General features: G+C 61.2%; 6 protein-coding genes across 6 annotated transcripts; 5 read left to right on the top strand and 1 right to left on the bottom strand.

The window, feature by feature from the left end:
• Positions 1 to 1,459: 1,459 nt before the first annotated feature.
• PHYSODRAFT_556181 (hypothetical protein) lies at positions 1,460 to 5,340 on the top strand (the record flags this gene model as incomplete). The annotated part of the gene is made up of 4 exons (XM_009520481.1): positions 1,460 to 1,830; positions 2,059 to 2,368; positions 2,489 to 2,716; positions 2,753 to 5,340. The coding sequence occupies 4 exons, from the start codon at positions 1,460 to 1,462 to the stop codon at positions 5,138 to 5,140; spliced, it is 3,297 nt and encodes a 1,098-aa protein (XP_009518776.1). The 3' UTR covers positions 5,141 to 5,340.
• Positions 5,341 to 5,453: 113 nt separating this feature from the next.
• On the top strand, positions 5,454 to 6,061 carry PHYSODRAFT_353831 (hypothetical protein). The gene has a single exon (XM_009520480.1). It carries the CDS (start codon positions 5,464 to 5,466, stop codon positions 6,043 to 6,045), a length of 582 nt encoding a protein of 193 aa, XP_009518775.1. The 5' UTR covers positions 5,454 to 5,463; the 3' UTR covers positions 6,046 to 6,061.
• Positions 6,062 to 6,165: 104 nt separating this feature from the next.
• On the top strand, positions 6,166 to 6,615 carry PHYSODRAFT_455958 (hypothetical protein; the record flags this gene model as incomplete). Its single annotated transcript, XM_009520479.1, has 1 exon — positions 6,166 to 6,615. A coding segment is annotated over one exon (450 nt), but the record flags the coding sequence as incomplete, so codon positions are not given.
• A 2,496-nt stretch (positions 6,616 to 9,111) lies between these two features.
• Positions 9,112 to 9,993, top strand: PHYSODRAFT_436609 (hypothetical protein; the record flags this gene model as incomplete). The annotated part of the gene is made up of 2 exons (XM_009520478.1): positions 9,112 to 9,648; positions 9,826 to 9,993. Coding segments are annotated over 2 exons (705 nt in total), but the record flags the coding sequence as incomplete, so codon positions are not given.
• Positions 9,994 to 16,987: 6,994 nt separating this feature from the next.
• Positions 16,988 to 18,607, bottom strand: PHYSODRAFT_258061 (hypothetical protein; the record flags this gene model as incomplete). Its single annotated transcript, XM_009520477.1, has 2 exons — positions 16,988 to 18,187; positions 18,293 to 18,607. The coding sequence occupies 2 exons, from the start codon at positions 18,605 to 18,607 to the stop codon at positions 16,988 to 16,990; spliced, it is 1,515 nt and encodes a 504-aa protein (XP_009518772.1).
• Positions 18,608 to 18,649: 42 nt separating this feature from the next.
• Positions 18,650 to 20,068, top strand: PHYSODRAFT_324690 (hypothetical protein; the record flags this gene model as incomplete). Its single annotated transcript, XM_009520476.1, has 3 exons — positions 18,650 to 18,667; positions 18,805 to 18,898; positions 18,993 to 20,068. 3 exons carry the CDS (start codon positions 18,650 to 18,652, stop codon positions 20,066 to 20,068), a joined length of 1,188 nt encoding a protein of 395 aa, XP_009518771.1.
• Positions 20,069 to 21,664: the final 1,596 nt, after the last annotated feature.

Genomic DNA, 21,664 nt, shown 5'->3' with positions numbered 1-21,664 from the left:
CTGTGAGTTTTTGGTGGATCTGGCCTGAAGAGAACTATGAGAACTTCAACCAGTACCAGCTGGCCGTTCCATTAGGGCTGAATGTGTTCGCAAGCGAGCGAGTCACGCGCGACGTGAGTCGCTCCCCGCTCGCTCCGGATCACTAACTGACCGTTCCAAGGACTTGTGGAGAAGCAGAGCCTCATCATGGAGTGCCCGTCCTCACTGTTGGGGGCTCGCAGTGCGAGTCGCATCGAAGACGATGGATCTTTACAGACGCACGACGGCAGGCATCGCGTCCCGATCCGTCCGCCCTATCCGTGCGAAGCCAGCCTGCAAAGCTCTCAGCGACCACGTCGTGGAAGACAAGGCGCGTGGTTGGGTTTGAACACCGAGAGAGAGAGAAAGAGAGAAAGAGTGACGGTCGCCGCAGCTCTGCGGCAACGAGGGACTTTGGCCCCGCGCGGCGCTTGTCAACGTCTCCGCAGCAGGAATCCGGCCAGCGTTGAAGTCGAGAAGTCAGAGCTGGTAGTCAGTCCACGCAGGGCAACTGTAGTCGAGCGGCATTTTTGCAATCGCGTGGGCTCCACGCTGGCGGCTTGTCGATCGTTCGTCGGTCGTGGCGCGGCTGGTTGCACGGCGTGGATACTTGCGCGGTCGGGCTCGTCCAGACGCAGATGGCGACGACGCGCTGAGGCATGCGAGCCATAAGGACGTGTTCGCAAGGGCCTGCAGCTACGGCGGAACGTTCCCCAACAGCTAGGCGAACGGTGAGCTAACGACGGCAATAAGCTCAGCGCCGACCCGGACTTTGCTGGCGGATCTCCCTAGCGGCGAGATGATACCGACCAACATGATCCGTGTCAAGCATGTTGTTGATACATATCCGTTATTTGCATTTGCTAGATCTACCGTATCCGAAGGTGATGGCAACGAGCCGGAAAAGGCCGACCCTCGCGCCATTTGCGGACACTTTTGACCCGATTGCCATGATTGCCATCGACTCAAGCTCCGCTCGAGCTGAGCTGCCAGCCGGGCCGGCGGAGCCACAAGGCAGTGGCATCTGTTGCGTTCCCCTGGCCCACTTATCCTCCTACGACGCGGCGAGGGCGCGTTGTTGAGCGCAGCATTGCTTGGCCCGAGTATCGCAGCCCTGACATGCGGCACAGGGAGTCAGCGGCTGGACTCGTCCATACACATGGCGTGCACGAGTAAAAGATAGGGCTCGGCCATAGTGAGACCGAGTGCGGTCTCTCCAAAGATAAGCGCGGCAGGCAAGAGAGCGTCAAAGCGCTCCCTGCCGCTCCCCTGCATCGTCGGCTCGCGGTGCTCAATGCGCGCGGGCACGCGAGTTCCGGTCATTCCCCAATTTCCTCCCAAGAGCGAACAGCGCAGCTCGCCCCTGGTTGGAGATTCCCGTTCCCCGTGCTAGACCATCAACAGCGTGTTTCATCGTCCCCTGTTACAGTAAACCACTACCATGAAGGTGTACACGACCATCGTGCTCGCGGCCATGGCCATGCAGGTCGTGCTCGGCGGTGGCGGCGGCGGCATCAACTTCGACAACGCCGGCAGCTACTCGCCCGGTGGTGCTAACCAGGGCTCGGCCGACAACTACACGAACGACGGACCCAAGACCGGCCTGAACACGCCGGTGCCGGCGGCCTCGACTGCTCCGCCCGCCCCGGCTGCTACGCCGGCCATGACGACTCCGACGTCAGAGCTCGGCAGCCACGCTCAGGAAACCCCCGCTGCTACCCCCGCTGCTACGACGCCCACGTCGGGCACTGGCTCTGGCTCGTCGCCCTACCAGCAGACGCCTGTGTCGACCCCGGCCGCCACGACGCCTACGTCGGAGCTCGGCAGCCACGCGTCGGAGACCGGATCGGGCTCCTACCCCGCTCAGCAGACCGGCTCGGGCTCGTCCCCTGCTCAACAGACGCCCGTGTCGACCCCGGCCGCCACGACCCCCACATCGGGGCTCGGCTCCTCGTCCACCACTGGTTCTGGCTCGAGCCCGGAGCAGCAGGTGCCTGAGGTGACCCCTGCCGCCACGACGCCGACGACCGAGCAGGGCAGCGGCTCTGCTCCTTCGACTGGCTCGGGCTCGTCGCCTTCGCAAGAGACGCCCTCGACTGGTTCGGGCTCGTCGCCTTCGCAGGAGACGCCCTCGACCGGTTCGGGCTCGTCCCCTTCGCAGGACGTCCCCGTGTCGACCCCGGCCGCCACGGCCCCGACCTCGCAGCTCGGTTCATCGGACGAAGACACGCCGTGCCCGACGCTGGAGTACAACTACCCTGTTGGCACCCCGGCTGCTACGACGCCCACTATCGAGCAGGGCAGCGGCGCGGAGGACACTCCGTGCCCCACGCTGGAGTACAACTACCCGGTTGGCACTCCGGCTGCTACGACGCCTACGGTTGAGCAGGGCAGCGGCGAGGAGGACACCCCGTGCCCCACGCTGCAGTACAACTACCCCGTTGGCTCGGGCTCGTCGCCTAGCCAGGAGACTCCCTCGACCGGCTCGGGCTCCACTCCTTCACAGGAAACCCCATCGACTGGATCGGGCTCGTCCCCTAGCCAGGACATCCCTGTGAGCACCCCGGCAGCTACGACGCCAACCGCTGAGCAGGGCTCTGGCTCGTCGCCTTCGCAGGAGACTCCCTCGACTGGTTCGGGCTCGTCGCCTTCGCAGGAGACGCCCTCTACTGGCTCGGGTTCGTCCCCTTCGCAGGACGTCCCCGTAACCGGCTCGGGCTCCTCGCCTTCGCAGGATGTCCCCGTGACCACCCCGGCCCCGACGACGCCTTCGTCGGAGCTGGGCTCGTCGGACGAGGACACTCCGTGCCCGACTCTGCAGTACAACTACCCGGTGTCGACGCCTGCTGCTTCGACCCCGACGACCGAGAATGGTTCCGGTTCATCGCCTTCGCAGGAGACGCCTTCCACTGGCTCGGGCTCGTCGCCCTTGCAGGAGACGCCTTCCACCGGCTCGGGCTCGTCGCCCTCGCAGAACACTCCTACGACGGAGCAGGGCAGTGGCTCGGAGGACACTCCTTGCCCGACGCTTGAGTACAACTACCCGGTTTCGACGCCTGCCTCGACCACGCCTACTGCTGAGCAGGGTTCTGGCTCGTCGCCCTCGCAGGACACGCCTTCGACCGGCTCGGGCTCGTCTCCCTCGCAGGAGACGCCTTCCACCGGCTCGGGCTCGTCTCCCTCGCAGAACACTCCTACGACGGAGCAGGGCAGTGGCTCGGAGGACACTCCTTGCCCGACGCTTGAGTACAACTACCCGGTTTCGACGCCTGCCTCGACCACGCCTACTGCTGAGCAGGGTTCTGGCTCGTCGCCCTCGCAGGACACGCCTTCGACCGGCTCGGGCTCGTCTCCCTCGCAGGACACGCCTTCCACCGGCTCGGGCTCGTCTCCCTCGCAGAACACTCCTACGACGGAGCAGGGCAGTGGCTCGGAGGACACTCCTTGCCCGACGCTTGAGTACAACTACCCGGTTTCGACGCCTGCCTCGACCACGCCTACTGCTGAGCAGGGTTCTGGCTCGTCGCCCTCGCAGGACACGCCTTCGACCGGCTCGGGCTCGTCTCCCTCGCAGGACACGCCTTCGACCGGCTCGGGCTCGTCTCCCTCGCAGGAGACTCCTTCGACGGGCTCGGGCTCCTCGCCCAGCCAGGAGGTGCCTGTCACTACCCCTGCTCCCACGACTCCTACGTCCGAGCAGGGCTCTGGATCGTCGCCCAGCCAGGACGTGCCTGCCACGACGCCTGCCGCCACTACCCCCACGTCGGAGCAGGGCAGCGGCTCGTCCCCCGCTCAGCAGTCCTCGGGCTCGGCTCCCTACGCTTCGGGCTCGGGCTCTAGTCCCGCTCAGGAGACCCCTGTGAGCACCCCGGCTGCCACGACGCCCACCTCTGAGCTCGGCTCTTCGTCGACCGCTGGCTCGGGCTCCAGCCCGGAGCAGCAGATCCCTGAGGTGACCCCCGCGGCTACCACGCCTACCTCGGAGCAGGGCAGCGGCTCGTCGCCCGCTCAGCAGTCGTCTGGCTCGGCTCCCAACGGCTCGGGCTCCAGCCCGGAGCAGCAGATCCCTGAGGTGACTCCGGCCGCCACTACCCCGACTTCGGAGCAGGGCTCGACCACGGGTTCCGGCTCGAACCCCGCACAGCAGACTGGCTCGGGCTCCAACCCCTCCCAGGAGACGCCTGTGAGCACCCCCGCCGCTACTACCCCGACTTCGGAGCTTGGCAGCCACGCGTCGGAGACTGGCTCGGGCTCGAACCCCGCTCAGCAGACCCCTGTGAGCACCCCCGCCGCCACGACGCCTACTTCGGAACTCGGCAGCCACGCAGAGGAGACTCCTGAGGCTACCCCTGCCGCTACCCCGTGCGCGAACGAGAGCGGCTCGGGCTCCAACCCCACTCAGCAGAACGGTTCGGGCTCTAACCCTGCCCAGCAGACCCCTGTGAGCACCCCTGCCGCTACTACGCCTACTTCGGAGCTTGGCAGTCACGCTTCGGAGACCGGCTCGGGCTCCAACCCCGTCCAGCAGAACGGTTCGGGCTCTAACCCCTCCCAGGAGACCCCTGTGAGCACCCCCGCCGCTACTACGCCGACCTCGGAGCTTGGCAGCCACGCGTCGGAGACTGGCTCGGGCTCCAGCCCCTCGCAGGAGACCCCGGTGAGCACGCCTGCCGCTACTACCCCGACTTCGGAGCAGGGCTCTGGCTCGTCGCCGGCCCAGCAGTCCTCGGGTTCGGCTCCTCACCAGTCTGGCTCGGGCTCGTCTCCGGAGCAGCAGAACACCCCTACTTCGACTCCGGCCGCTACCACGCCTACCTCGGAGCTGGGCTCGTCCTCGACTGAGCACTCCGCCTCGACTTCGGCTTCTACCTCCACCTCCGGCTCGGGCTCGAACAAGTCCGGCTCCGGCTCGACCCCCGCTACTGAGACCCCGGTGACGGAGGCTCCTTCCACGACGGCCCCGGCCACGACGGCTCCTGCCGCGACCACGCCTGCCCCGACGCCTAAGTCCGGCAAGACGGGCAAGATTGGCGCTGGCAAGCCGACCACGCCGTCGACGGAGAGCCCGGACGACTCGTACCTCCAGACCCAGCAGCAGCAGTCGCGCTTCCTGCGGGCCTAAGCAACCATTCGACGTCAACGGGAGCGTCCGTCGAAGTTTTGACCAACACTGGAACAACTTGTTGTATCTTTGTTCATGTCCGGCCAAGTAGCTGCCTCTTAGCTGTGGACTCGCGCGTAGTAACTCACTAGCGAATACAGCTAAGTCACTTGACCAATACACATCGTAGACTACTTCATACTGCAGGGCAGTGCAGTAACTGCACTGCCTTCATTTACTGAAAACTCCATGAAGTCAGGTATAAATCACATGAAACCAGTATCGAATCACTTGGGCCAAATCACTTTGACCCATGTGTCAAATCACTTTGGCCCGCTGCCCCCATGACGAAGCCCAAGGTCGAGAAGACTGTGCACGGCGGGCTACAGGCCCCAACCGGCCAGGACGCCAACGGCATCACCGTCGGCGGGTGGTCCAGCCCTGTCATCCCCGATGAGCCCGAGAGCTGCATGGCCTCCAACTTTAACGTGGAGATCTGCTGTCCGTGTTTGCCCCTGGCCCAGATCGAAGTGCGGCTCGGACTAACGTCCTACGGCTCAGCCCTGACCTGGTACTCGGTCGCCTACGGCCTGCAGGGCCTGGCCGTCGCGGCCATGTGGGTCTTCGTGGCCCTGTGGATCAACTCGCAGGCGTACCGAGATAGCACGAGTGTTGTGCTGCGCCTTGTGCTCGTCCTGGCGGCCGTCGCGTTGGCCGCGCTGCCGTCACTGCTGCTGGTGCAGCGCATCTCGACGCTGCGTGCGGCGGTGCGCGAGCGCTTCGACATTCCAGGCTCACTGCGCGAGGACCGCACTGCGGCCTGGCAGGAGACTTCACGCGCCATCCGGCAGATGCGCCGACACCTCAAGATCGACCGGGCCAAGAGCTGCGGCCCGGTGAGCACGCTGCCGGCCTATGTAGTGTAAGTCATGGGCCTCACAGTCCCCGCTAAGCCGTGCGCGGCTCAATATATGAACTTCTTGGCGTCCGTTTCGCAGTTTTTAAGGTGCTGGCCAGTGCGCATGCGACGGCGAGAGAGACTTGGCCAGCAGCTGGACGGCGTGCTACCGACAGCGCTCGAAAGTCTGCAGCAGCGGCGCGAGACGACCAGGAACCTCCAGCAGATCGACGAGTTGCTTCGAGATGAACCGGACGCGTTTCCGCCTGCGACTGCGTCAGCGCCGTCTAAAGCGACTAGAGGCCGCAGCTTCGGCTCGGGCCGCCATCCGACGAAGAATCCACGCTACTGGCTGGCCAAGTCTTGTTCAGGTCCTGGCCCGGGCGCGTACATTGTGTCAAGAGCTGATAGTCTCGTCAAGCCGAACGCTGGAGGTGGAGGAGCTCTTGGACTTCGCAGCGGAGTTTGCTGTCGCTTCCAGCCTTGCGAGTGCCGGAAGCCGCGAGATGAAGCAATAGAGGCGCCTGCAAGTGATGATTTAGATGAAAAGCGGCAGGACACCAAGCAGCCTCGACGCTCCAGTCCGCCACTGGTGGCTTATCCACGACCGCCGGCCACGGAACCGGACTTCCACACGCGCGAGCAGCAACGGCGTGTTGCTGAGTTGCAAGCTGCTAAGCGGCGGTGGGAGACCAGGGGAATGGACACGTCGCCTAATTATCGCTGGGCCGAGCGTCGATCAGGAGCAGGAGGAGCGCTTTCCATGAGCAGATGCAGCAGCCGCGACGGAACAGGAGCTACAGCAGTCAAGGCGCGGCTTCGGAAGCTGTTTATCGCAGATCAGAAGACCCAAAAGTGCGACTTGGAAGGTGCTCGAGCAGCGACAGCAGCAGTGACCGACACACAAACCGTGTCACGCACCTGTGTCGTCGACATGAAGAAAGAACCCGGCCGGGATAACGTGCGTTGCAGACGCAAAGCCCAGCGAATTGTCACCGCATTCAGCAGATAAATGGTGCTTGATGGATGGAGTTTCAAGGGTGGAGGGCCCAAAGTTTTTTTCAAGGCAGATACGCAAACGATTCAATCAGGACCGAGGAACTGGACTCGCGTTTATCGACACAATTGCGACTTAGTATTTTTTTTCTGTCGCGTCTGGCATATCATTCTCTCCAGGTCAAAAAGTGTGCTCTGTTATGCGAAAGGCACAGAACTTGCAGATGCCGAGCATCTCGGAGGTGCTACGAAAGTGAAAAGAGAACGTTCCCGCCTTCTCGCTGGTCGATTCATGATCTGGTGCTCACGAAGTATCTCGGAATTCTGCACAATCGGAGATGGTTGCACTTGGTACTCTCGATTTGATGGACCCCAACGACTTGGCAGATTCTACCTGAAGGAATGGCTCGATTCATTCCTGTCGACATCAGCGTCGCATTTGGTCACTGCATTACTGCGTTAACGCTAACGTAAACGAACTTCGAAGGCGATGTCAATAAAAGATCAGCGACCTTGAAGAGGCCTTCTGTCCCGAGTCGGAACGGCTCGGACCGTTCCAACTCTGCGTGGGCGACGATGAGTGCCTGAGGTCGTCCACCTGCTGTGGCCGCGGGCGAGAAGTAGTGGGCCGTGGGCCGGGTTGTCTCGAAGGTGGAGACCCGTGGGCCGCTACCCAGAGGTATCTTGGAGGGATGATGTGCCTCGCAGTGTCGTGGCGGGACTTCGGGGACGGATGGCATGTTGGGCGGTTTTGAGGGCCGTCAAGGTGAACGGATCAAGTCTTTGGGAGGGGTGAGCGGGAACGGAGTCACCCGAAGGCACTGAAATGCAAGGATCTGCAGAGGTACAGAGGAAGAGTTAGGAGTAGAAGGAAGGTCAGTCGTGAATTTTGCTTAAAAGGACCACACAGGTCGTAAGGAACACTTATTGCATTTTGCTTAGTGATCTCCTTGCTATTTGTGCCCCATAAACCTATAAGCACAGGCAGCACTTACTACTCCAATACAGCGGCGGCCGGCCCCAAACCGGTCCGACAAAGCGACTCGCGACACGTGGTGGAGAAGCAGGGTAGTGCTGCCGACTGTGGAGTGAACAGTGCTGAGAGCCTGTGCCCGGAAGTGAACAGAGTCAAGAGCCGAGCGTCTGGACCTGGTGACTGGACGTGTGACCCCCCTCCTCGCGTTTAAAGTGTGCCAGGGAAGGACCCAGGAGTCCGCACACGAGTACACGCCGCGCGGGAAAAGCGGCGTCGAGGAGCAGTGAGAGGAGCGATCCAGGCCGGTAGGACAAGGGAACGGTAACGTAGACACAAGAGCCAAGTGTGCACGGTCAAGAGCAAGAGGTCAAGTGAACAAGGAACGGTAAACTGAGAGTGGACAAGGAACGGTAAACTGAGAAGAGAAGACGCCAGGAGGACAAGGAGGACTATGAAGAGAAGGAGGCGGTCAAGACGGAGACCGCGACTGGAGTCCAGCCGGTGACCTCGGCTGGAATGAAGACGGAGACCGTGGCGGAGGCCAAGGCGGAGCCCGCCGTGAAGGGCGAGCCGGAGCCACCCGTCTCGAGTCCGATGGGACGGTCGAGTGTGGGGCAGCCCTACGCTCAGCCGACGGACTATGGGTACGGCTACGGGATGAACGCCGACGACGAGGAAGACTACCACGACGCGATGGAGGAGCCGGTCCCGACGCAGCGAGGCCCGAGTGGGTTCATCACCCGCTACACGGGTCCCGAGGCCGGCCGAACGGATCGCCCTGCCTTTGGATGGAGCTGGAGCGCTCAACATGGTTCGGGGAAGGCCCCCGAGTACGGAGGATGGAGTGGGAGTGGAAGCGCGGTGAAGTCGCCGACCAAGTCGCCCCCTCCGATGAAGAAGTTGCAGTTCGCCGGCGGTCCGGCTGGGCTCTCGAAGCCGCTCGGTGGCGGAATGCCCATGCAACCTACAACGGGCCCTACGGCAAGTCGAACGCCTGGAACGGGTACGGCTCCGCCGGCTCCGACGGCTGCACCGTCGACGAGTCGGCGCGGTGCCAGTGGACTTTCGCCGAGTGCCTACAACCTGTCTACGATGGTCTCGCACGCCGTGAAGGTGCTGCCGATGTTCCATTCGGACACGGCCACGGTGGAGAAGGCGCGGGACTTCTGGGAGCTCTTCGAGGACCACACGGACGGTTTCCCCAACCGGTCCAGATTGCTGGTGTTCCGTCAGAAGCTGCGAGGCCGCGAGGCTGACCGGTGGTGGAACAACTCGAGGATCAAGTCGTTCAGAACGCTCAAGGTGCAGTTCCATAACCAGTTCCTCAGCCGGACGGCTGACGAGCTGTGGGAGCTGCTAGAGAACACGAAGAGGCAGCGCGGAGAGTCCGTGGAGGAGTGGGGTGACCGAGTCTCGGACCTGTGCGAGTCCCTCAACTACCCGAATCCGCAGATGCGGTACCAGCTCTTCCGCCGAGGACTGCGGAACAAGCGCATGCTGGCGACCTTGGACGCGAGTCCCGCGTCGGACATTCCGGAAGCGTGCGAGCGGATCATGTTCAAGGACATGCACCGTCCGATCGAGGAGGACGACGAGTTCTCGGACAGCGAGTCCAAGAAGAAGAACAAGAAGTCGGAGGAGGCCCCCGCGACGACTGCGGTCGAGGCCCTCGCTGAGCAGATGAAGTCGTTCATGGAGCAGCAACAACAGTGGCAACAGCAACTTATGCAGCGCCAGTGGCAGCCGCTTAGGTCGCCTCGCAATCGAGCGCCGGTAGTGGCCGCCGCCCCTGTCACTCAGCCCGCTGGAAACGGTCGTGAGCCAGGGAACGCTCAGCCATTCCGGGGCATTCGGATGGGCGATGATAGTCGCACGCAGGACGGTTCGCCTGTGTGTGGTCGCTGTAACTTCATGGGATATGGTCGCGCCACATGCAAGCGCGCGTCGATGAGTTGCAGGCGCTGTGGCGCGTTTGGTCATATCGCGGTCGAGTGTGACAGGCCCCAGAACGGTGGAGGCCAGACTGCAGCCGCTGGGGGTACTCAATCTCCGTCTGGTTGTGTTTTCTGCCAAGACGCGAGCCCCTCCGTGATGCAGTGCTCCGTGTCGGCTGCGCTTCGTGATGCGACTCCGAGTTTGCTGAACGTGGCCGCCCAGAGCAATCCGACCCCTCGACAGTGACGGGGGCGGGAGGAAGGAGACTCCTTTCTCTAGTCTAGAGGATGGCTCAGGGGTGATCGTAGGAGGCAGGCGAGACGAAGGCGTTCTGCGGTCACGGCGAGGAAAACGGTGGACAAGGTTGTGAAGAGTAGTGTGAATGAAGGGAGCGTCGAAGAGGAACGCGTAGAGGCGCCAAGAGCGGAAGTGGAAGTTGAGACGGTTGCCGGGGCCCGGGAAGAGTGGGTTGTACCCAGCGGCGTCTCCGTCGAAGAAGAGTATGAACGAGAGCAGGGGCGGACGGTGTTGTCCGTGCGGGAAGAAGGTGAAGCTGAGTGCAGGACGGAGTTGTCTGTGCACGGCGAAAATGAGGAAAGCGTGGCGGAAGAGCCTGCATACTGCTACGAGGAAGAAGCGGCGTGGGCCGTTGCGAGTGACGAGGAGGAAAAGATGTACGCTGCGGGGAAGACGGCGACCGAGGAGAGCGCCGAGCAGGACAAGCCGAGTGCAAGGGTGAACGGGGCGTGGGCCCGTGATGGGGCCGCCCTCGATGGTAACGATGAAGAGACTAAAGAGGCCGAGGTGGCCAAGCTGGACGCCCCCGCGGGCGATGGAGACCCCGCGAGTGGCCCAGACCGCAGCCCCGAGCGTGGAGTAGGCAACGAAGAGGGGACGGCGGCTGAGACCGTCGACTCGGCGTACGACGAGGACCGGTCCGTGAGGTCGGAGGAGTCGGCGTACTCCGAGGAGGAGGAAGTCGACGGTGATGTGTTCTATGCGGCCAGTGCGGACGATGAAGCGTTCTGTGCTGCGCCTCCGAGCGCGAACATACCCTACAAGGTGCCCACGGAGGAGGTGCCGCCGCCGACGGAGTTGAGAGCGGTGCTGAGGTCAGTGACTGCGGCCCCTTTGCGAAGCATCCTGAAGAAGGAAGGCCCCCGTCCGCGTTGGATGACGGAGGAGCCCTCCTTCGAAGGGTGGGGCGGCGCTGTAGATGTGTGGGACACACTGTTCGCCGAGTGGAACGACGACGGAGGATCGCCGGCCGGCGAGCACATCGCCGAGGAGAACGTCAACGTAGTCGTAGGGCCCGAGCCGGTGGCAGGGCCCGCCACCGAGTTGGCTGTCGCCGAGGAGGACCGAGGCGCTGCCGCCGAGAGCAAGGAAGTGCCCGAGAGTTCCGAGGTGGTCGAGGCGGCCGAGGACGTTAAGGAGCCGCCCCGCCACGCTCGTCTCTTCACGGACGAGGAGCTGGACGCCATGGAGTGCGAGGCACCGAAACCCTCCGTTCCAGGCATCAGTGAGGAGCTCGAGGAGTATGACAAGGAGCTGGAGGACAGGCTCCACCCCCTCGATGAAGTGGAGTTGATGCGCAAGGTGAAGGAGAATGCGGAGAGGGCCAAGGGCCCGTCCATGGAAGAGATGTCGAAGTTTCTGGGCGTCCCGGTCGAGGCGCTGACCAAGATGAAGGACGCCTCGCCCGAGGGCACGTCCTCGCCGAGTACTGGGAGGACTGGTACAGGAACACACTGGAGAACTCGGCGGAGGCCAAGCGATCCAACCGTGACTTCAAACAGTCACTGGCCAGCTGCGTCTCTCTAGAACACTCGACCGAGGAGACAACGTATGAGTCGTTCGGCCTGTCGGAGTCCGACCTGGACCCGAAGGCCTCGACCGTCTCGGTCGATGGCTCCGTGATGGAGGAGAGCGTGACTGCGAACATTGCGGTCCCCGTGGATGTCTGTGAGGAGAACAGCGAGGAGATGGTCACTGCGGTAAGCGTGAACCCGCCCGTGGACGCTCCTGAACCGAGTTCGAGCGCTTCTCCGAGCGAGAGGTCGGAGGCTCGCAAGGCCGTGTACTTCTTGCTGAAGGAGACCAAGGACGAGATGTTGCGTGCGAAGAAGTCGGTCGTCGACCCGCTCGGAGAAGGCGGCACGGTCGAGATCCCCCCGATTCGTGATAAGCCACCTGATCTAGACTGGGTGCGCCTCGTGCACGATGGTGAGCAAGTTGCTGGTGAAAATGAAGACAAAATCGGCTGGCGAGAACCTGTGGAGAAATGGACGAACGAGTACTACAATGAGAACGCTACGTATATTTGGAATAAGCTACTAGATCGAGTTCGAGAAGCCCACTCAGCGAGTGCGAAGCGTCGGTTGCGGCGTCGCTCGGGGCGTCCCGTATGCTTTGACTTCACGGCGTTGTACCGCGATTCGGCCGAGGCGCTGGACGGGGAGCTCCGTCCTGAAGAAGACGACGACGCGACACACTTCGTGCAAGTGGTCCGTCCCGAGTGTCCACCGCCGGAGCGTGGACGGAAGACCGGGATGGTGGAGGTGGTAACCGTGAACTTGCCGGACGACTTCGGCGTCCGTGCCGATGAGGACGATGATGAGTGTGGAGCCGAGCTCCCACGCGTAGTTGCCGGTGGTCGGCGTGTGGTGTGCACTGTGGGGAACTTCGAGGCGCTGTCGTGCGGGTACATCGACTGCCTGCCTTCGCAGATGTTGGCGGACACGGGCGCAACGCTCAGTCTCGTCGACTTCCGTGTTCTGAAGCGTCTGGGCCGAGCTGGTGAAGCTCTGGGGGCCTACGACGGGCATGTACGCAGTTCGTCTGGACACCGTCTGCGCATTCGGGGGTGGATCACTCTCCCCCTAATGCTGGGCAAGGTCGGGGTGACCATGCGGATGCTCGTGGCCAACAAGTTGCATGTGGACGCTAGCTTGGGCGTCGACGCGCTGGGCGCGTTTGGAGCAGTGATTGACGTGGCTGAGCGGACGCTCATGCTGAAGAGCACGGGCGAAGTCTTATAGTTGGGCGTGATGGTGGTCCACGAATCGTTCATGGCCACGATGGCCGTGTCCGTCTGCTTGCCGCCAAGGGGGCCCTGGTGGTCACGGATGTGGTGGGCGATGCCCCGAACGCGACCGTCCTCGTCGACGGCTCTCTCAACTTGCCCCCTTCGCTTTGCGTGGCGAGAACGCTCTGTACTGTGGACGACGGTCGAGTCGTCGTGGAGGTCTGCAACGCATCGACAGAAGAGTTCTGGATCAAGAAGGGCACGGTGGTGGCCTCGACGTCCGTGGTGCCCGAGTCGGCGTTCGGCTTTGAGCAGCCGTCGGCTGAGAAGTCCGAAGAGGCGCCCTGCCGTCCGCCCGAGACTAGCGGGGCGGCCACCGTTGCTGCCAGTCGTGAAGAAGAGGCAAAGGGGCCTGATCTCGGCGAGACTGTGAGGGCGTCGAGGCCCGATGTGCCGCCCGACAAGGAGGTGGCGCTCGAGGCCGACTTCTCCCAGTCGAGGCTGTCGGATGAGCAGAAGTCGCTGTTCCGCAGCGAGCTGGAGCGCTTCCGAGACATGTTCGTGGAGTCGTCCAACACGCCCGGCAGGAACGACTTGCTGAAGTTCCAGATTGATACTGGGGACAGCAAGCCGATCAAGCAGCAGCCCTACCGCGTGTCGTTCGCCGAGGGCGAGGTGATGGAGGCGGAGATCCAGCAGTACCAGAAGCTGGGCTTCGTCCGGCCCTCGAACAGCCCCTGGACCAGCCCCGTGTTGATGATCAGGAAGCCCGACGAGGGCATCCGTTTCCGCATCGATTATCGCAAGTTGAACGCCGTAACGGTCAAAGATTGCTATCCTATGCCGCTGATTGACGACATCCTGGACGTGCTGAGTGGAGCCAAACTGTTCTCGACCATGGACATCGCCTCAGGCTACTGGAACGTGCCCATGCATGAAGACAGTATTGCTAAAACGGCTTTCACATGCAAATACGGTCTATTCGAATGGTTAGTCATGCCCTTTGGAATATGCAATGCTGTACCTGCTTTCGAACGGTTGATGGAGACCGTGCTTGTCGACCTCAAGTGGCGCGTGTGCTTGGTGTACTTGGACGACTGCGTCATATTCAGCGAGGACTTCCCGTCGCACCTCGTTCGCCTTCGGCAAGTGCTGACCCGCTTTCAACAGGCCGGCTTCAAACTGAAGATGAAGAAATGCCACTGGGGCAGGAGTCAGATCGCCTTTCTCGGGCACATTGTGACACCCATGGGCATCCTCCCGAACCCGAGAAGGTGAAGGCCGTCATGAACGTGCAGAGGCCGCGCGATGTGCATGATATCCGTTCATTTTGGGGGCTGACGAGCTACTTCCGCCGGTATATCCCGGGGTACGCTCTGATCTCTACGCCGCTGGAACGCCTGAAAATGAAAGACACTCCGTTCGTCTGGAACGAGGACTGTGAGGTGGCGTTCCGCCAGCTGAAAAGGGCGCTAGTCACTCCTCCTATCCTAGTCTACCCGGACATGAAGAAACGATTCAAGCTTTACGTCGACTCGTCGAGGTATGCTGTCGGTGCTTGTCTAATACAGGTGGTGGACGGTCGAGACCGTGCTGTCGCCAATGCTAGCAAGTTACTGACAGGCTCTCAGAAGAACTGGATCAACAACCACGACGGAATCTCTGAAATTGAATGCTGGGGCATTGTCGGAAGTTCCGCTGCTACCTAGATAAGCGAGAGTTTGATCTCTACACTGACCATCAGGCGCTTACCTGGATCTTCAGTCCTGGCAACCGCACGACCAATGCTAAGCTCGCTCGCTGGGCGATCGAGCTGTCCAATCTACAATTCCGAGTGCATCACATGCCCGGGACGAGCATGGGGCACGTGGACGGCTTGTCTCGCCTCCCTACCGCGAGTGTGAACGCGCTGACCATGGCGGACCTGCTGAACCCGGGGGGCTCGCCTGTGGGCATGGCCGACTTGCTGAATCCGGACGACTCGCCCGAGACCGTGGCCAACGACTCAGTCGGGGAGCCGACCGATCGAGCCGTGGCTTCCGACTCAGTCGGGGAGCCGTCCAACGTGGCGCCCGAACCGATGACTAGAGACGGCGGCGGCGAGATGGGCACGGAGACCGCGGTTCCGTTGCCGGAAGACGCTACTGAGGACGAGTCCGCGCCGACGGACGTCCCTCCGTCGTTCGTGGACTTGTTCGGACTCGATATGGAGCAGTTGAAGGTGGAGCAGCGGAAGATCCCGTGGGTGATGGCCCTGATCGCGTTCCTGACGGGTGGAGCGCTGCCGCTGGCCCCTAGCTTACGAGTGAAGGTTGTGAGGATCGCGTCCAAGTTCGCCGTCGAGAACGAGCTGTTGATGCGCAGAGTGAATCTCCCCGCGCGCGTCGGGCCCGCTCGATCGCTGACCGTGCCCGTGATACCGCTTCCGTTCGTTGAAACAGTCTTACATTTTTGTCACGCTGATCTACTGTCGTCGCACCTCGGCCTAAGACGCTCGAGAAGGTGAGGCGACACGTGTACTGGCCAGGGTGGCGACAGGACGTCGAGGAGTATTTGCGCGAATGTGATAAGTGCGGAAGTGGCAAGGGTGCGCGTCCGTGGCGCGCTGGTCGAATGCAGAGAATGCCCATCGTGGATCTGACGGGGCCGTTCTCGTTGCTCGTGGTGGACGCCGTGGGGCCTCTGCCCGAAAACGAGCGTGGCAATCGCTATATTTTAGTTTTCGTTGATTACTTCACTCGCTGGGCCGAGGCGTTCGCCGTGGAGCGCTTGGACTCCATGACGTTCGTGGAGGTGATGGTGAACGGCTCGAACTTCACATCTGAGGTGGCCAAGTCCTTCTATCAGACGTTGGGCATTAAGAAACTCTTTGGTGCTGCCTACCACCCTCAGACTCGAGGACTCGTCGAGAGATTCAACGGAACGCTCATAGGAATGCTACGAATGCATGTGAGTGAGGCTCAAGATGATTGGGATATTTATCTTCCTAGAGTGCTTTTTGCCTACAGGACGGCCTACCACGAGGCCCTGGGAGATTCGCCGTTTTTCTCGCTGTACGGGCGCGACCCAGTGCTTCCGATGGATGTGGCCTTCCTCAATCTTGGCAAGAAGTGGCGGAATAATGAAGTGGCTCAGTATAGGCGAGAGCTGTACAGCTCTCTCCGTTCCTCGCGACAATTGGTTGAGCGTCAGTTGTTGAAGGCGCAAGATCGGGACGAGCAGCGCCTGGAAGGGCAAGTCGAAGTGAATTATGAAATAGGAGACCCGGTGTGGGTCTACCAGGTGTTCAGGGCGAAACGCGGCGAAGTGCGCACGAAGAAGCTTGTCTTCGCTTGGCACGGTCCCTATCGGGTCGTAGCCAAGGTCGGCGAGAACGCTTATCGGGTCGACATCCCGACTCACCCTAACAAAACGGTGACCATGAACGTGAATAGGTTAAAAAGGTATCGTGGCAAGTGGACCCGGCCTTGTATGGATGAAGTGCCCGAGGGTCTGGGCACTAGTGATGAAAACGAAGAAGAGGGGCCGTTGGAAGAGGCCGACCTCCCTGCGTCGAGCTACGCCGAACGGTTGACACGACACTGTTATTGTGGGCGTGGAAGCCCCCATCGTGGAAATAGTGGCGAAGATGAAGGACGGTCAGGGCGTGAAGTACCTGACGATGACCAGCTCGTATGAGGTGTTCTGGCTGCCCAGGGAGGCTTTGATGCCCGAGTATGCGTCGTTGGTGACCGCTTTTGAGCAAGCGGATAGGAGGAAGAAGGGGTTGCCGGAGCTTCGTCGAAGTGCGCGTTTGGCGGACGCTAACGCCCAAGTCGATGATGACTATTTGCTGCTGGCGTAGTTGGTGATGTTCTTGAGCTGAAGAACCTGTGATTGTGGATATGGATTTACGAGCAGCTCAAGAATGGTGGATATGCATGTCAAGTTCGTGTTTTTATTTGGTTTTACCTGTAAAATTAGTGCTGCGGCTGCACTAGACTCGACTACAACGAAATGAAGAAGATAAACGGAGATCCGAGGTGTGCGCATGACTCACTTGGCCTTGTCGACGCTTGCGGAACGCGACTTGAGCTTCTTGGTCGGAAGCTCGCTCGCTATCTCGCCGTCGTCGTCTGCTTCGTCGCCCGGCAGCGTCTCTTTGGCCGCGACGGGGGCCTTGGTGGTCTTGGGTTGGGCCTTGTCGTCCTTGTCGCTGTCGTCCTTGGTCGCCGGCTTCTTCTTGTCGTCGCTGGAGTCTTCGGACTCGCCTGACTTGCTGGAGCGAGAAACTGGAACTCCTGGCTTGGACGGAGTGGTAGCTCGCTGTTTGACGGCGGGAGCCCGGTACTGCACGGGGGGCGTCGGAGGCAACGCCGTGAAGGCTCCGTCCTCGTCCTCGAAGTCCGAGTCATCGTCGCCCTGCTCGTCGGGGTTGAAGGGCTTCTGGTCGTACACGGCCACCTTCATGCCCAAGTCCAGGAGCTCGACCACCTCCTCGATGGTGTCTTTGAGCGACGCGTCCCACAAGAGGGCCTTCCACGGGCCGCGGGTTCGGCCTACCCAAGAAGGCACGGGGGGTGGCCCGCTGGTGACGTCGAGCTTGATGCGAGCGAGGGCCTTGTCGGAGAGTCGCAGGTGTGGCGCTCGCGTGGGGCCGATGAGCTCCGCCTCCTCGAGGAGCTCCGGAATCGAGGCGTAGCCGTGTTCGTCGACGATCTTGGGGTCGAGAGCTCGCTCGATGGCCCGCTCGTAGAGAATCTTGTCCTTTGCGAAGACAACGCCGAGGTCCTCGTGCGCCGCGCCCTTGCTCTTAGCCGCGCCGGCAGAGTGCTTGACCGCTCTGCCTCCCAACCACATGAGCGTGTCATGAGCACCGTTCTCGAAGTCGTCGAGAAAGCCGAAGTACCCTCGCTCCTCGATGTTGTAGCTAATGAGCTCGTTCCGCGCTCGGCACGCATTCATTTTCTCCTTGCGCCGCTGGTCGACATTCAGACAAGGCGCGTACAGCGCCCACAGGAAAAACAGCTCGCGGAAGCGCATGTTGGCACGGTAGTGGACGAGGTGCAACTCAGGATACTCGGATGGCGGATACCAGCACCGCTGTTTGCGCCAGGGGTACGCCAAGTGGAACGGAGCGAGGCCCTTGCTGAAGGCGCGCTGCGCAAGTGCGGCCAGGTCGATCATCAGTCGCGCGGGCGCCGTCGTCGGCAACCGGAAGTCGTAGGCCTCGGCCTTCTTCTTGGCCGCGGCCTTCTATTTCTTCTTCGATGGCGGTCTCGTCTTGGAAGACGTCCGTGGCGGCGATCTGGTCCCTGTCGATGGGCGCGGTGGCGGTGGCGTCGACTCTGGCGTGGGCACCAACGGCGGCAGCGGGATCGACAGGACGTAGTGCTCGGCAGGTTCGCCGGCCTGCATCTGGTCGGGGTGCGGCAGGATCACGAGGATCTGGTTCAGGCGGCGTGCGTCGCCACCCGACAGGACGTCCATGGCCATGGCGTCCAGGACGTCTAGCCCCTGGGACGCATTGTTGACGGAGAGACGGGTCCGGAGGCACGCCCAAAACTCGCGCTGCGCGATGAAGACGTCCCCCTCGTCGTCGAGCTCGAGGGCCATGTCCAGGCTGCCCACCTGGTTGTCGAAGTCGGTGACGTCGGAGTTGGTCTTCTTGACCATGACGGACGCGAGGCGAGGCGAGGCCTGGGAGAGAGCGGAGAGATGCTTGGTGACTGCGGAGTGCGCGGCCCGGCGAAAATTGCGGAATGAGGCAACTTTCTGTGGGGCGGCTACGGCAACTTCTGATTACCACGTGGCTTCAAGTGAATTGACGAAATGTGACTCACCTTGTGGATGGCTGCGACCATCTGAGAGAGACGCCCAACTGGCTGGTCACTTTCGAAGAACCCGCGAGCGACGCTGGTGACCAACTGGCAGTAACGGGGCCTTGGCTGCCCTGCGCCTCTGCAGGTCGATGGTGACCGCCAAGGGCTGCCGCTAGTGGCGCGCGCGGACGGCATCGAAGTGGCCGTCATTATGAATTAGTGCTGCTGGAACGATGGAGTGGCGACGGACGTGGTGAACGGCCTGGCGGCAATAGTGGTGGTCGCTGCTGAGGCAGCTTGTCAAGTTGCAGTGGAGCGTCGCTGGGAGCTGGCGTGGCTCACTGCTGGAGCAGTGTCGTGGACGGTTACGGGCCCCCTGCGAAGCATCGGCTCACGGATCGCCGCTGCGTTCGTCGACTTCGCCCCGAAGTGGAGCGTGCTGGCCAAGTTATGCGTCATGCGCTACTGCAGGTATGTCCGTGGGCCTGCCGTGCAAATGCAGCCGCTCCGAACTCGCGTGTGGAAGTGTTACGAGGCCCTGCTGGCCACCCCGTTGGTTGTGCTGGAGTCCAAGGGCGAGCATGACGACGGGCTGGGGAGGTTGCTCTACAAGTGGCTTGACGCCCTCCACGAGTGGTGGTGCGTCTTCTTGCCCGAGACTTGGGCGTCGGGACGGAAGGCGTGCTCTAAGTACTGCACGGGCGCGAGTGTGGAGTCTGGCCGTTCGGTCGCCCGTGCCAAGCTTGTCGCCAAGGTGGTATGGACGCTGACGTCCCTGATCCTGTTCTCGGTGTTCTACGCCGTGCTGTTCACCTACGAAGTCGTCGAGTGGATCTGCCAGGGCGTGGCCGGCGTGTTCGCTGTAGTCGTGGTCTTTGATTGCTGGTTCGCCTCCGAGGAGGGCGAGCATGCAATAGTGACTAACTACTGGTTGCTGGTGGTGAATGTTTGGGTTGCGCTGGTATGCATAACCAGTAAGTTGTGGAGGTTGTACGAGGCGTCGGCGGGCGAGCGTTCGCCGCTGACTATGGCCACGGAGGGCTACGCTGCGTGGTACGCGGCTCTCGTGGAGCAGGAGCAGGCTGAGCGTCTAAGTGAGGCATTTTGGAGGATGGACGGCGAGGACAATGCGCCGAGAGTGCAGGTGCGGACGCGAAGTGGATTGCAGACCGAATGGAGGGCCTGGCAAGTAAGGAGAGAAGTGGATCAAGCTATGTGCGCTCGGCGAGGGCGCCGAGATGCCGTCGGGGAGGATGTCCCGAGTCGGAACGGCTCGGACCGTTCCAACTCTGCGTGGGCGGCGATGAGTGCCTGAGGTCGACCACCTGCTGTGGCCGCGGGCGAGAAGTAGTGGGCCGTAGCCGGGTTGTCTCGAAGGTGGGGACCCGTGGGCCGCTACCCAGAGGTATCTTGGAGGGATGATGTGCCTCGCAGTGTCGTGGCGGGACTTCGGGGACGGATGGCATGTTGGGCGGCTTTGAGGGCCGTCAAGGTGAACGGATCAAGTCTTTGGGAGGGGTGAGCGGGAACGGAGTCACCCGAAGGCACTGAAATGCAAGGATCTGCAGAGGTACAGAGGAAGAGTTAGGAGTAGAAGGAAGGTCAGTCGTGAATTTTGCTTAAAAGGACCACACAGGTCGTAAGGAACACTTATTGCATTTTGCTTAGTGATCTCCTTGCTATTTGTGCCCCATAAACCTATAAGCACAGGCAGCACTTACTACTCCAATACAGCGGCGGCCGGCCCCAAACCGGTCCGACAAAGCGACTCGCGACACTTCACGCCTGACGGTGATTACTGAAAAGCTTAGCTCGCTAGCGTCGGAGTGAATATCTTGAGTTCATGGGGTGTGCTGGGCCAGTTCGTCGCTTGTATTATGTATGACATCGAGGGCCCGGCCCAGACAAAAGGCCGAAATCAGCCAGCTCCGATTGATCGAACATGTCATCATTAGTCGGGTCTTCGACGCCATACATGGCAGCAGCACACTGCGAGAGCAACGCGACGCACCTCGCACCACGTTGGTAAGGTCTGGAGTGAGGTGGTTGTGGCCAGTAGGTACGTCGGAGCAGAGCGGCCTCTTCAAAGCGGTCTAAACGAAACGCAGTCCACTTGAATCACTCTGGCCGGGTTTGGAATAGCTGATCCCACGCGTCTGCTTCATCTCGCTCTCGTCTGTCGCTCGGGTTTATTCTAACTGTTGGGAATATGTCGTCCCGGACGATCACCAAAGTTAGTTGGACGTAGCTATGGAACAAGGTCCAAGAGCTTGCTATATTTTGCCGAAGGCGAAGGTGGTGGTTGCGTTTGAATTATTTTTAACAGGCGTCGCCTCCGTGCAGGAACCTAAAAGTAGACTTTTCCGTGCAACTCAAAAATGAGGCCCTGGAATACGGCCCCAATGAGCTCGAAAGCGGTACTAATCCAAAGGGCTTGTTCTCACGAGCACAATGGTAGCCGACATAGTCGCTTACGCGAAGTAGTTATCGCGTTATGTCGTCGTAAATTACAGAATATATTTAAATCCGGTAAGATATCAGAAACGTCTTGTGGTGGTAAATATGACTGACTGGCCTCGTAGTGCTTAGCTCTTTATTGGTCGCAGACCCTCGGTATAATTCATCCACATGATCCTACGGTGAGGCATACCAAAACACAACAACTGACAGAGCACGCGTATCACCAGGGTCCGTTGGTGTCATGGAAGGCGCTTCTTCCCCCTTCCTTCCTTTCTCCCTCCCTCCCTTCCTCTCCCCTCTCTCTGGTGTCTACAGCGAGTAGCAACCGCTCTAAAATGACGTTGATAATATTATCAACCCAACAGTAGCTACAATACCAACTAGTGCCCGTGCATCTACACCTTTACCTTGTATGCAAGGTAATCTAGTGGCTTTCTTCTCGTATATTGTT

The sequence above is a fragment of the Phytophthora sojae genome (genome assembly GCF_000149755.1).
Source record: "Phytophthora sojae unplaced genomic scaffold PHYSOscaffold_2, whole genome shotgun sequence".
NCBI classification, from domain to species: domain Eukaryota; phylum Oomycota; class Peronosporomycetes; order Peronosporales; family Peronosporaceae; genus Phytophthora; species Phytophthora sojae.
The sequence above is the reverse complement of the archived record's forward strand: the minus strand, read 5'-3'. Positions and strand labels throughout refer to the sequence as shown.